A 15,339-nucleotide genomic window follows, 5' to 3' on the forward strand; every position below is an offset into this window, starting at 1 on the left:
GCCAAGCTTTGCAGGTGCCAGCATTTATAAGTTAAACTTTACCAACATTACATATCAGTGTGTTAGCCATTAAAAAAACAGACAGATGTCACAGCTGGAGCATCTTTTCTTACCCAGGACATTTTTCCATCCAGAGCACGTTTAGACTCTGGTATTGCACTCAGAGTGGAAAAAAAAAAAAACAAAGCAACTCCACTAAAAAATAGCTGATCCATGACTCCAACTCCTACTCCACAGCACTGATAAGAGCAAAACAATGCTGCACATGTGCTCTCTGACACACTCACACTCACACTGAGTTCTTTTAGTCAACAAATTATTCAGCAGAAGTGTGTCAATAGAGCTCCTTTATATCAAAAGGAATAAGCCTCTATAATGCCTCACTGGGACTGGGACTGCCAAGTCAGACATTTTCTCTCTTTTTAATTTTCAACCTTTTTAGTCATTCTGGTGTGTGTTCAGACCATATTGTTTGTGTATATACAGTACATTTATTTGCTTATCTACTGATGTTTTTATCTATTTGAAGAGCTTCTGTAAAAAGCCAAATTTCCCCCTAGGGACAAATAAAGTTATATCTAATCTAATCTAATCTGATCTACTGTGCAGGTCATCTCACCCTTGAAATTAGAGGAGGTCATGAAATTTAGTTTATTGATTTACTTTTGTATGTTAGGCGTTGGATGTTATGGTGATGCAATGTTCAGTGCTTCTGCCTCACAGATCCAGCATTCCTTGTCTGCTTTCTCTCTTCTCTTTTTCTGCAGACACCACAGCTGTTGTCTAACTGGAGTTTGCAAATTCTCCTCATGTCATGATTCTTTTTCTGAAAGTGCATTAGTTTTCCTTTAATGGCCTAAAAATGTGAGTGTGATGTTAATTCCAAAATGACCCATCTGAGTGGAAATGTGCACATGAGTAGACCTTTTGATGGGCTTGGTGCCCCATTCATAGTTAGTACACTAGAACAATCCAGATGGGAACAGGCCATTCAGCCCAGCAAAACTTGCCAGTTGTATCCACTTAATTCTTCCAAATCAAGTCTAGTTCTGAAGGCCCCTAAAGTCCTACTGTCTGCCATAATACTTATTAACTTATTCCATGTGTCTATGGCTCTCTGTGAAAAATATCATAATGTTTGTGCAAAATATACCCTTAACAAGTTTTGAACTGGGTGGCGCAGTGGTAGCGCTGCTGCCTCGCAGTTAGGAGACCCGGGTTCGCGTCCTCCCTGCGTGGAGTTTGCATGTTCTCCCCGTGTCTGTGTGGGTTTCCTCCGGGCGCTCCGGTTTCCTCCCACCATCCAAAGACATGCAGGTTAGGTGGATTGGCGATTCTAAATTGGGCTTGGTGTGTGGGTGTGTTTGAGTGTGTCCTGCGGTGGGTTGGCACCCTGCCCGGGATTGGTTCCTGCCTTGTGCCCTGTGTTGGCTGGGAATGGCTCCAGCAGACCCCCGTGACCCTGTGTTCGGATTCAGCGGGTTAGAAAATGGATGGATGGATGGAAGTTTTGAACTGTGTTCTTGATACACTAATTTTAAAACAACAGTTTCAATCCACTGTACTAATTCCCTTCATAATTTTAAACACTTCAATCATGTCTCCTCTTACTCATCTTTTTGTTTAAACTGCAAATGCTCAGCTCTTTTAATCTTTTCTCATATCTCCTGTAGCTCTGAAATCAGCCTAGTTGCTCTTCTTGGTTCCTTTCTTGTGTTCAGTGGGGCTAGAATAGACACTGCCCCGCCAGATACCATGAACTGCATTGTAATGTTAATGTTGTCAGGAGCTTTAGAGGCACTAGGATATTTTTGAACATCACTAGATCGCAATATTCTATTTCATGTACATTAATTACACAACAGCGGTAGCCCTGCTGCCTCGCAGTAAGGAGACCTGGGTTTGTTTCTCGGGTCCTCCCTGCGTGGAGTTTGCATGTTCTCCCCGTGTCTGCGTGGGTTTCCTCTGGGCGCTCCGGTTTCCTCCCACAGTCCAAAGACATGCAGGTTAGGTGAATTGTCGATCCTAAATGGTCCCTGACTAATTCCACAAAACATAACGTTGTAGAAGATGTAAGATTATCAGATATTAGTTGAGAAAACCTTTTTATTAGAAGTATTACGTTCCTGAAAATTAAGAAGAGAAAGAAACCTTTTCTAATGTATTGTGACAGACCCTTGATGATGTAGTGGTTAATACTGTTGCTTCACTGATAAAGAGTCCCAGATTCACATCCTTCCCAAATATCTGTCTGCATATTCTTTATGGTTTCTGCATGTACAATGCACCCCTTTAAATAAATTTAAAGATTAGGGTAATTAGTTATTCTAAATTGATCTAGAATTAGTGATTGTGTCCAGTAATAGATTAGCATCCCATTCAAAACAGCTCTTTGCCAAGGTACGCCTGACGTGACCCTGTACTCGAGGAAATAGATTCAGAAAATCAATGACTTAATGAACATGTTAGGAATACATGTTTGCTTGGTTTTGATTTTTTTTCTTATTAGACATGTAGACTTACAGTATTCTTTATTCATAAATTAGGCCTTCTAGACAGTTAAGTTAGGCTTTTACTGCTTTTTTTCCTCTTTTGTTTCTCCATCATATGGTCTGCCTGTTGCAAAGAAATTAATTTGTTTACCAAAATATATATATATTTTTTTGTCACTGAATTATAAATATACACATCATACAAATTTTAGTAACAGCACATATTCTAATAATTGACCATCATTTACCTCTGATAAGAGCACCAGATTCTGCTCGAAGAACACACTTTTTCATGTATTTTTAACAATAGCTCATAGCTGAGATGAGCCCTACATATCCTTACAGTCTCTGTGACAAGGATGAAGGACTGAGCTGTGAATAACAAAACTGAAGCATACTTTGCTGTATTACTGTGGGTGCATAAGAAAAATCTATGCTATAGAGAAATTCAGAATTCTCTGTTAGTAAACAAGAAATCAGAACGGAGGCAAGAAGTGATCATTGTGAGATAAGTTACAGCGTTTGATAACCTGCATCCTCTGGGCCATCTGGTGAGTAAAATAAACTAAATAGCCCCACTGTACAGCAAGCCTTGAGAAATGCAATTTAAGAGCAGTTAAAATGGATATTTTGATAAAACTTCAATATATCACTTTGAAATTACGTTTAAATTGATTAAAACAGGGACAAAATTTAGACATTGCATCAAGCCTGTATTTTTTTCTCTTTCTGAAGTTGTTTCATTTGACACATAAAATTACAAAACACTTTATTTTATATAGCAACTTTCTATAGTGAACACCATTTCAAATTCTTTTAAACATGTAATGTTTGTGCGATATATTTTTTCCAATTTTCAAGACATAACATCTGAAATGAGTTATGTCAAAAGCACAAACCAGTAAAAGAAACATACACCTGCATTCTGCACAGTACTCTACCTTTTGGTAGCTCCACAGTGGCTACTGCTCCAGCTTCACCTTGCATGACAGTGTTGTTGAATACATTGACTATGTGAAATTGCTTCATAAATGACTGCTCAAGCTCTTCTTCCAAATTTTCGAAATAATCAAACCTATAACAAAAAATAATATAACAATAACATATTTTACATATTTTCTATATTGCAAAACATATTGAAGTTTACGCAATATAAAATTAAATCCCTAATTGTTCATTATGGTCAAGTCAAGTCAAGTCATTTGAAGTGATGTGAAGTTGCTCGGCAAGACAGCCAATAGTCCTACACTGTTTATACGTGGGGATGAATAAGAAAAGAAGCTGTGTGGGATGACTGAATTCTTTAATTATACTGTTTGTCTTTCTAAGGCAGTGAGTGTTGTATACATCCTGAAAAGAATGCAGCTGGGTGTCGGTAATATTCTGTGCCGCATTTACCACCCTCTGCCCTCTGCAATGCCAATCTTGACCCGAGCAGTTGCATCACTAGGATATGATGGAGCCTATGAGGATGGACTCCACTGTACACCTATAGAGGTTCATGAGGACACACAGAGAAATGCTACCTATCCTCAGATGTCTGAGGAAGCAGAGATACTGGTGAGCCTTTCTGACCAAAGATGAAATGTGCTGTGCTCACTTCAATTCATCAGTTATGGTCACTACAATTGTTACTCTCAACAGCATTCCTTCCGATGTAGATGTCAGTTTATTCTGCCTTCTGCTTTCTTAAGTCTATGACCAGCTTCTTGGTTTTGCTGACATTAAACTTGAGATTACTGTCCCAGTACCACTTAGTCTTATACTAAACAACCTTTTGGTAAGCTGTCTGGTAAACTGAGTGTTCAAGCCTATAATGGTGGTGTCATTAGCAATTTTGATGATGGAGTTGGAGCCCTGTCCAGTCACACAGTTATAGCTAAACAAGGAGAACAGAATGGGGCTCAGCACACTACCCTGTGGGGTACTCTTGTTGAAGGTCAGCATGGAGGATGTGATGTTGCCAGTCTGAAGCCTGTTGGTTAAGAAAGAAAACAATCAATTTGCAGGGGTTATGCTGAGTCCTAAACAGAGGAGTTTGTTCGGGTTTGTTGGTATAACACTGCTAGCTATTGAGCTGTAGAGTGTTGTATCACGTTAGCCATATATTGATACAGGAGAAAGTTGGGTGAAATGACACGTTTTATTGGCTAACTAAATAGATTACAAATGCAAGCTTTTGAGGCAGCTAAGACCCCTTCATCAGGCAACCCTTTGTTACACCTTGCCTGATGAAGGGGCCTTGGCTGCCTCGAAAGCTTGCATTTGTAATCTATTTAGTTAGCCAATAAAACGTGTCATTTCACCCTACTTTCTCCTGTATCAATTTATTGAGCTGTAATCTTTAAATAGATGTTATGAAATGCAATGGATATGGAATTCTCAGTGGATGAGTTTTGTATTATAATCACAACAACACATGAGGAAAAAAAGAAGTTTACACTCAGCATACTTATGTATGATTAAAAGTGCAACTCGTATTATGCCAATTATGCTAAATTCTATTTCAAAATTTACCTTTTGTCTGTTTTAAATTAGTTTTCCAGTGATTACCAATAAGAATTACAAGGTAAATTCTATGAGAAAATATGACAAGAAAAGCAATCTAAAAATAATTCAAACATGATGAAGTTAAGAAGGACAAATACTAAAAAAGCAAAATAAAAATAATCATAAAAAATACAAAACACTATAGACACACAGTATAAAAATATAAAAGTTAAACATTAAAGTAATTTGCATGCATTAATACAGAGAAATGTATTTTTAAGTAGAACTTTAACTACTCAAAGAATCAATGTTTTCAAATTAAATTCCAGAAGGTAACCAACCTTCATAACATTCTGCAACCCCAGTTGGAGGGCAGAGCCTATGTTGGCAGCTCTGTGGGCCAAGACTGAAATTAGCACTGAATAAGGAGCCAGCCCATCTCTAATTAAAGGAACACTTCACAAAAAAAATTATTTTTTTTATGTTACTTACCCCATATAGTTTGTAGTGAAGGCCTAGATAATGACAGGACTCTTGACCAACAAATGAGGGGGAGAGGCAGGTATTCAATCCAAAAAGTGACTCCCACGAGGCCTTTAGATTCTTATTTATGACTTGCTCTATTCATTCCAGAAGTAACTAACAATATTATATAAAAAAAGCATGCATATTGTACATTCTGAGCATAGGACTGAATAATTGACATGTGGATGATGCGACACAGGTCCCGTGAGATTTTTCATGGACTTTTTTGCATTGTTTGACTTTGTCTAGCATTACTCACTATATGGTTAATTATTTTATTATATTTTATATCAAATAAAGGAGATGCTGTCAAATGTTGCATTTTTGATGTACTGTATATCTGTAAGCAATGAATGTACCAATTATTTTTGTAATTCATACTTCTGAGTCATTCAGCCAGTTCTGCTTTTAAGGAGAAGAAGGAGTATTGTGGTAACATATGACAGTATCTGTACTTCAAAAACAGAATCATACACTGGTAACAGAAAAGCACCTCCAAGTGGCAATGTGTCTAAACAGTCAACCAGGGGCTGTTTAAAAGGGTGTGCTGAAAGTGATTACTCCATACATCCACCAATTGATTTTCAAACTTGCGTATTCTGAGTAGGGTTGCGAGGAAGTCAGAGCATTTCCAGGCAAGCATTGGGCTCAAGGTAAAAAAACAAATCCTGGACAGGGCACCAGTTCATTACTCCCTGTGCACTAAAATTGCGATGAAATTATAGGTGATGCCAAAAAGACAAAGAAATACCATCCATATTTCTGATACATATTACACATGCAGGCAGCATGAGGGATACTGGAATCCTGACCCTTTAATTAGAAAATGGAATTCAGAAGGGTTACATGGGCCAACAAGATGGAAGTCCTTTAGGAAGGTGCAATGAATGCCATTAAACTCTGTTTCCTGCTAATGGCCAAATAAGCTTGGAGTCATTGAGTAAAAACGGACAAGGGTTTGACTGTCAAGTACTACAGATAGTGTGACAAGAGTCAGAGATAAACTCAGGCAATCAGAGTGAGCAGAATGTGAATGGGAGAGGGTTTTGTGCTTGAGGCACAGTATTTTAGCATTGGAGAACTGACTAGGGATCAAAACCTGTCAAGTCAAGACCAGTTGAACATATAGGCGTTATTCTCTATTATGTTTAATACTACACACTCTTTTTTTTTTTTTTTGTTCTTTATCTTGCCTTATACAATTTCTTGTATTAGGACTTTGTTTGTTTTGCATACCCCTTTGGGTCAGAGCGCAGGGTCAGCCATTGTACAGCACCCCTGGATTACAGGTTAAGGGCCTTGCTCAAGGGCCCAGCGGAGTAGGATCTCTAAAGGCAGTGACGGGGATTCAAACCAGCAACCTTCGGGATACCAGCACAGATCCTTAGCCTCACAGCCACCAGTGCACCTTAAGTGTTTTTGATCCCTCATTTTTGAAAATATTTTGTTTAATAAAATAATCATGTTTTGATTCTTTAGAGATCTGCGCCACTTTCTGCATTTTAGGGTGTCTCACAGATTTGCTGCCTGTCACATTATTAACACATTATCCCACTTACAACATAGAAGAAAATGGACGATATTATGCTATTAAAATGCAAAATCCAGGAAAAATGTGGGGGAAAATTCTCATGATCACAGTAATACGAGAGATCTGCACTAATCCATAAATGTTAAAATCTTTTCTTACCATTGTGCCTGCCAAGCAAGAAATCTGAATGTTGGAAAGAGCAACCATCCCATTTCTGCTAGTCTTCCTCGTCGATCAATGCCAAAGAAGAAACCAGAAGAAGATACATTTTGAAAGGACACATTCACCCTTTTGTGTGTCCTATAAGCAAAACAAAACAAACAAAAACACTAAATAATCACTCCTAGCATAGCTTACTGGAAAGCTATTTTTTAATTCATAACTAATATTCCTGACAAAGATATATGGTAATATCATGACTTATGTTGCAAGAATAAGCACAGTAATTCAAAATAATATTTTTTTTAGAGCTGTGCATTTCAGGTAAAAAAATAGTTATTTACCTGAAAAAATACAACACAACTTTCAATGTGGAAATATATCAATGTATGAAAAATGAACCATTGTACAGAATTAAATGATAAAAAGGGCAAACTAGAAAATCTATCCTTTATCAAAGCTATGGGCCAGTAACAAATTTGGAACAAGACTTTTGCATCATGGGTTTCACTTAGGGAACTCCCATCATTCCAATTAAAATAACATGAAAACATTAAACAACATGAATAACATAAAATAACATTTAGTTTTGGGATGTGGGAAGAAATCAAAATACTTGGTCAAATAGGCTTAGAAAGAACAAGCAAACTCTAAGAAGATAGTGGGCCAGTAATTAAACCCATGTCCTCAGAGCCATGATGTAACCACCCAACCATATCTACAAGAGCAACATGGATACCCACTTCAAATTAATGATATAAACCATCTTTGTAAAAGTTTCAAGCCTTACATCAAATAAAGGTTAGTAATTAAAATACATTTTTATATTAATAAAAATATAGTTCAATTCTTTTCATTCAGGTCTGGGAAAAAAATTATCTTATGCAAGTCAATGACTGCGATCCATCCATGTAAACATTACTAAACTCACTTAATCCCAAAATCCAGTCACGATGGCTTCATCTTATCCAAGTAGTACTGGGCACAAAGCAGAAACTAACACTCAACAATCTGATGGTCCATCGCAGACATTACTCACGCACACAAACAATTCAGAATCAACAATTTAACCTTCACCTTTGTGTTTGGGATGAGGGAAGAAAACCAGAGTTCTCAGAGGGAGGACATGTAATCACCACACAACTTGGCTGAAGTTAATGACTCTAAAGTGAAAAAAGTGAGAGTGCCCTGCAATAGAGTGACACCCCTATCCTACTTTGTTTCTTCTTTACCTCTAAAGGTGCAGACCTAGCTTTCTGTTTAACAGAAATTCTGAATTCGGAAAAAGGACATTTGCTCCAGTTTTTTATTTTTTTCACAAACAGCTCATTAACCAGTTAATATTGTTTAATGGTGTTAAATGTTTATACATTATGATTTTTGTGTTATCTATTGTGATTCATCTACTTAATGCAAAAGACCTTTGTTAAAAATACCTTAAGAGCAATATTTTTGGATCAGACACATTTTAAAAGAAATCATACAAACATAATTTATAAATTCATGAATTAATCTTTCAATATTGACAAAGTAAGTGCCTGAACAAATTATTTCAACATTTCCAGCAAGCAAAGTGTGGTATTAGTTTCTTTTGAAGTGTAGAATTTGTAAAATTCATTAAAGACTTACAGTAGTAGACATTTCTGTTAGGTAACAACTTATGGAAAGGGTATCATCCAATTTTTGTGGGTTACTGAAGCAATTTTACACATGACATAAAAAATAATGCTGAAAAGTTAATGTTTCATCATGTGTCTGCTCTTCTAATGATATTGATATAAATGTTCAAAATGACTGAGTAAATGTTTTAAACATTTAGTCATAAAAGGCAAAAATGAAGTCAAGTGTAAACAGTGTGTTTACTGAGTGTATACACACTGCCTCTGGTCTACTGCCCAATATTTCAAGCAACATTGTCAAAATCTAACACACCATTAAGGGTTTTGTGATTGAAATAATGAAATGCAAAGTGTTATTTTGAAATGTAATTTTATTTTTCATGTTTTACTTTCATATATATGTATAAAAATGTATAAACAGGCAGTGACATTCATTGGTGGTCATTCAAAACAAGAATGTCACGCATCAAGGTGTGACCTTAAGTGGTTGAGGAATCCGCTCCTTATATCTTGGGACTGCACGTGTAGGTTTTTGTCCTCCTGCTCTGACCATCTTTTGGCTGACTCATCAGAAATGCGCTCAGCCTGCTACAAATGCTGTCCCGTGATTATGGTCTCCTAGCTAGAAATTTCAATCCAGCATTTTTTCAGTTGAGATTTGTGGGTTTATTGAATAGGTTCCTATGGAAAATATAGATTTTCTAGCAATGGCCCAGCTGAAGTGAACAATCAGATGGAATGGACAATCCAGTAAAGTTGGTCCTACAGGTTCAAAGCCTCAATTTTGGTTTTCTTTGACTTGGCATGATTTTTAAATTGATGTGTTTATATTGACTTCCTTGACCAGCTTTATGTAAAATAGAAATATTAATCTGTCAGGGAAAGCAAACCAGTGGTTTGCAAGAAGAAAAGGGCATGCCTGTCTATATTGAGCATGCATACCTTCTGTGTAGTCAGACGTGTTTTCCTCAAGTTCCCTGGTTCCACATATGCAGGTTTGGTTAGTTTACAGCCTCAAACTGAGAAGGTATGATTGAATGGGGTGTTTGTGTATAATTGTTCCTTGTGAAAGACTGGCTTCTCGTGCAAAGCTGGTTGCTGAATTCTAGTTTCTATCTAATTCATTGCTGCTAGGATGACCTAAAAATGTGAGAAAGTGGCAGGACAGCGAATTAAATAAATTAATGTTTTCAATTTGCCTTGCTATCTCGGTACAGTAACATTTTCCTGTAAATATTTATAGTTTAGGTCTTCTCCCAGCTTTCTTACTGTGCTTTACAATAAGCTCCACTTTGCCACTTTGATATTTATTTCTGTGAAGATCATCAAATGTAGTATCTGCTATGTGTCAATGCATTGCATAATAACAATTTATTTTTTCAGACTGTGAAAATAGCACTTAACCAATAAATGTGAAATTCTCTGAAAAGGTATAATTAGTTTGAATTTGTACAGATGCTTTGATAGAGATGTCTTTTTAAATTTAAAATGATAATTATTTTAGACTATATACATGGAATCAAGCCAAACACATTAGATGTAATTAACTCATTTATATTTTCTGGTGTAAACAATTGTAGAACTAACAGCTGTTGATTAGGTTCAGCGGGTTTTATTCTTTTAAAACATATTCCATGTTGAAGAGCTGGTCTTAAAACAGTTTAGCCCATGTAAATATCCAGTCTGTTTAGTTTTAGGCCTTTTGTGAACACAATCAGCATCCCCATTGAAAAAAACAAATTATACATTTGGAGAAATTTCAGGTTGTTTAATTGCTATTGAACATCAGCTGTGACCACAGCTAACACTGAAAATGTTAAAATACTTTTAGTAGTCTTCATTAAAATTGTAATTTACATCTAAATCAACAGTTCCCCTCTATCTCTTTAAACACTTCAGTGAAATCAGTGATCTTTTAAGGTATCACCTCCATCCATCCATTATCCAACCCACTATATCCTAACTACAGGGTCACGTGGGTCAGCCGGAGCCAATCCCAGGGCACAAGGCAGGAAACAAACCCTGGGCAGGGCACCAGCCCACCACAGGGCGCGCACACACTAGGGACAATTTAGGATCGCCAATGCACCTAACCTTCATGTCTTTGGACTATGGAAGGAAACCCACACAGACACGGGGAGAAGATGCAAACTCCATGAAGAAAGGACCCGGGAAGCGAACCCGAGTCTCCTAACTACGAGGCAGCAGCGCTACCCGCTGCTCCACCGTGCCGCCCTAAGATATCACAGATATTTTATTTTACAAACTACTGTTCGACTTGTGGCAAACTTTTAGATAATAAAACACAGCAGAACATGAATAAGAAAACTTTAAACTTTCATACTTAAAACAGACACTGTTTACTTTCTAAGTTGAACTATGTCTTCTATGTATTATGTTGTTAGGGTCTTATAAAATCACTAACAAGAACAGTCTATATTTTTGTCTTATGATGAGAGACAGAATTAACATACCACTTCTTCTCTGGATCGAGAGGAGCTAGTTGAGTTGGTTTGGGTTTATACTTACGATACACTTTGGTGCCTCCCTGGGAGGTGTACAGTAAATTTAATAATGTGGGGTTTCTGTTGCTGCTGGAACCACACTGAATTGCCATTCCTGGACAGTTATTTACTAGTCAACATTAAAATCACACCCTGACATCATAAAACATGAACTGAATAAAAAGACACAATAAAACTCACATTTCAAGAGAAACAAATAACCAAACCATGTTTGGAGCTTAAAGGAAAAGAATTACAGTATTACTTAAAGTCCTTAGGCAAGCAGATGTGTTTAAAGGATTGGATATCCTATGCCTTTCTGCATACGTAATAACTGCATTATATTAGGAAGATTTGTTATAGGTGAATCAGTGGCCATTACCAACAACTTTGAAGTTGTTACAAGAACAGCAGATGCTTTATAATATCAGATCATCCAGGTGGGTTTGGTACTGTAGCAAGCATGAGCCCCTAGAAGAAGAGACAGGAACAGAAATAGCATATGCTGGAGGGAATAAACCTCTCTTGACTTGGAGAGTCTGGAGGACCATCGGAAGAACTGGAAAAAGTTACTGAAGATAGGGTGGAGAGGTATTGAATGTAAATAAAATCAAATTAACAAGGAGAGTAAATGCTGACTCAACAGTCAACCATCTATAACCTTATTCGATTGTTTCCCTTATGTGATTTAAAATTAATAGAACCTGTATACTCCAAGGAATATTTCTAGCATTTTTTAGTTCACAAATGATAATGTACTAGCCTGCAAAGGCAGGTAATAAAATACATTAAAAAAATCTAAAACACCTTCAGTATCCTCATATGTCTGAACCTCTCTTGACCGGCACTCCCTCTCTCGAGCATGTCCCTGTAAAGCCTGCTTCTCAAACTATGTCATTTTGAGGCACTTTATCCTGCTGTCTTTAAAGGAGACTTTCAGTGTGCCTCCTACAGCTTTACTCCTTCTCTTGTGTCTCACACTTGCATTTCCTCTTTTGATTGCATCATCAAAGCCAAACAGACCAATCACACTGCCTGTAGAGACTGGACACACACAGACACAGACTTTAGCATCTTAATATATACTTCATATGGCCACATATTAAGACATTCTTAAACATTACATATTTAAAATAAAAAAAAATCACACACACAACTATATATATTGTTTGGAAATAAGCATATCATTTTCATTGCTTTTGCTAAAGAATGGTGTACCTAATTGTAAGTTTGAAAAACCCTATAAAAGTAAAATCTTTCTGACTGTATTATTCAAGGTCACTTAGCCAAATGTTCATTTTATTTAATGGCTGGAATGTCAGGAGTAATTGTACTACTGAAGTATAATCAGAATATAAAATCTGCAAAACAAAAGTATTTTAGTAAAATATTCACAGGCTCATAAATATATTGCTTGGTTGTCATACCTGCAATTATTAATCTTAGTCTAAAATAAACTTAATCAATATTATATGTAATTTATTTTGAAGCATAGCTACCACATATAGAGGACATTGCACAATGTCAGAGAATTTTTTCAACAATTTTTTTTTTTCAGCAAGCAAGCAATAAACATGTGGAGTATCATCAACCAATTCAAAAATGTCAGTGAATAGCAGACGATGATATTTACCAAGTTTTTAACTTAAGTTCTATGGTAAACCCATTTTGGAGTCTTTTCCATTTTGTCTTAAATTAGTCTTTAGCAATGCATTTAATGCTGAATGTTACAGTCATGTTTTTGAGTTGATCATTAAGTTGTTTATTTTTCACTTTTTTGTCTCCTGTGCTCTATTAGTTTAAGGAGTATTATTATTTTGTTGAGTATGTTGTTTGTTGTCAAGCACTTATATCAAAAATGTTATTCCAAATTTAGTTAATATTTCCTACAAAACTGACAAAAGAAATAATAATTTAGCCTACAACTGCTTTCAACAAGTATTCAAAACCTCTGCTCTGTTGAATACTGAGTATCAGTATTCTGCCCCTGCTATTGGGTATCTTGCAAAGCTCACAGGGTGACAAATGAAGAACTAAGCTCTGAAGCAAAATGAATAAGCTTTACTTGAACATCTTGCTCTGTATTAAATTAATTAATCAGATAAATTAAAACAAATGTAGAATAGTAGCGCAGTGGCAGTGCTGCTGCCTCACAGTAAATAAGCCAGAGTTCATGTCCAGGGTCATCCCTATGTGAAGTTTTCATGTTTCCTCGTGTCTGCAATGGTTTCCTCCAGGTGCTCCATTTTCCTCTGTTCAAAAACATGCAGATTAGGTGAATTGGCCATGCAAACTTGGCCCTAGTGTGTGTGGGCATGTATGTGTCCAATCTGCGATGGGCTGGTCTGGATTAACTAGATTAGAAAATGACGTGACATGACAAATTATAACAATCAATTTTAATTAAGTGCTGAATGCTTCCACTCTGAAATATTACTGTTTGTTGAGACATGGCTACACATTGCTAGGGTGTATTACCCAGAAGACATGGGGCATCATCAATAGTATTTAGGTCAACATTCAGGACAGAAACTTGTCCAAGACTGTGGATTCTACTACAAAAACTATTGTATTTCCTTTCTTATTTGTTGATTTCTGGCTTTGAACTTTGCTTGTGCTATATGTCATATTAGTTTATATTTTTTGTCCTGCAGTTAAGACTTTTCTTTTGTCTCAGCATCTTTAATAATAATTAGTTATTTTTTCTCTAGAACGTTCTTAGCTTAAAAATGTCTCTCTGTTATAAAAAAAAATCTTAGGGAGGGAGACTAGGGAGACGAGACGTGCTCTTGTCAGAAGACAATTTGAAGTCCGTGAGACACTTTCACTTGTTCCCAGCTCTTAAAACAATGACAAGCGACAAGCGAAGCAGATGATCCGACCACTTCTCCTTGCGTGTGTTCAGCCACCCTAACACATAGAAAGACAACAGATGATCCAACTGTATCTCCTTAGATTGTGCTCAGCCGCACCCCCTTTACAACCAGCGTTATACGTCCTACGAGAAAGAGATGTAACCACGCCCGGGGCTGGAAATATTAATATAAATAAAATAAGTATTGTTTTTACAAATGTTTTAAAGTAATAGTGAAAATAATGAATATGTAACAATTCCCAAAAATAACAAACTTTAAATTGTATATCCGGTACACCAAACCCAGGGGTGGGCGAACGAAGCGAGCAGGGAGCAGAGCCCCCTAATTTTTAAAAAGTTAATTTTGTTTAACATTTGTTTTAGTTTTGCTATTTCTATTTTAGAGTGTCTGCCATCTTTTTGGGGAACTGTTTGCCTAGATGCAAAAACAGATTGCCACGGGGTTTTCCCTAGAGTCATTGTGTCATAGTGAGACATCATGGATGCGATACTTTATACTTTGGCACCGCATGTCAGCTGCTATGCAAGGATATGAAGAATAACAAACAATGTGGATGTGTGCTTTTATGGTTTTTTCTGGCTTTTGAATTTCTGACAATCTTCCTTTTGACAATTTAGGTCTATTGTTTTGTTTTGGTAAGAGATCTTTTGAAATCTAAGTTTTTAATCTTATTTTATTTAAGGTTTTATGTCCTGGTCCATTTCATGATTCTTTGATAATTCATTTGTATTGTTCCCCATTGGCATAACAATATCTCTAAATACAATTTAGCTTTCTGTTTTGGCTCTGACATCCTCAGTTAAAAGTCGTCCTGGTTCTGACCTTTGCCTTGTTAATTTGTCTGTAGTTTATTTCTCAAAGCATCGCTTTTGCCTTGGTTGCCTGTCATCTTTTTATTTATGAAAAAATGCAGGTGGAATCCTGTTGTAACAAAATTCATGGGACCATAAAAATATTTTGTTTTAATGGATAGTTTGTTAAAATTAATATGGGGAAAATACGTATATACCAGTGTGACCAGTGTTGCTGATGATTTCTCACCTCTAATGGCAGTAGCGCAAGGACAGCTCTGTAGCTGCTTTGCTGCATAAAGTAGACAGTAAACCAAGGGCAAAGTAATTGGTTGTCCTCTGCAGGATCAGG

The 15,339-nt window shown here is 36.6% G+C and overlaps 1 protein-coding gene across 2 annotated transcripts in view; it reads right to left on the bottom strand.

Moving 5' to 3' along the window:
- The window catches only part of si:dkey-256h2.1 (uncharacterized protein LOC337520 homolog), a 354,044-nt gene that overhangs the window by 204,879 nt on the left and 133,826 nt on the right, over window positions 1-15,339 (bottom strand). For both annotated transcript variants that reach the window (XM_039736958.1, XM_039736959.1), the window contains exons 5-6: window positions 7,198-7,338; window positions 3,434-3,567 (exon numbers count right to left, since the gene is read on the bottom strand). In XM_039736958.1, the coding sequence (XP_039592892.1) occupies window positions 3,434-3,567; window positions 7,198-7,338 (275 nt within the window). The remainder of the gene's footprint in view (window positions 1-3,433; window positions 3,568-7,197; window positions 7,339-15,339) is intronic.

Source organism: Polypterus senegalus, chromosome 15 (genome assembly GCF_016835505.1).
Source record: "Polypterus senegalus isolate Bchr_013 chromosome 15, ASM1683550v1, whole genome shotgun sequence".
Taxonomy (NCBI): Eukaryota; Metazoa; Chordata; class Cladistia; order Polypteriformes; family Polypteridae; genus Polypterus; species Polypterus senegalus.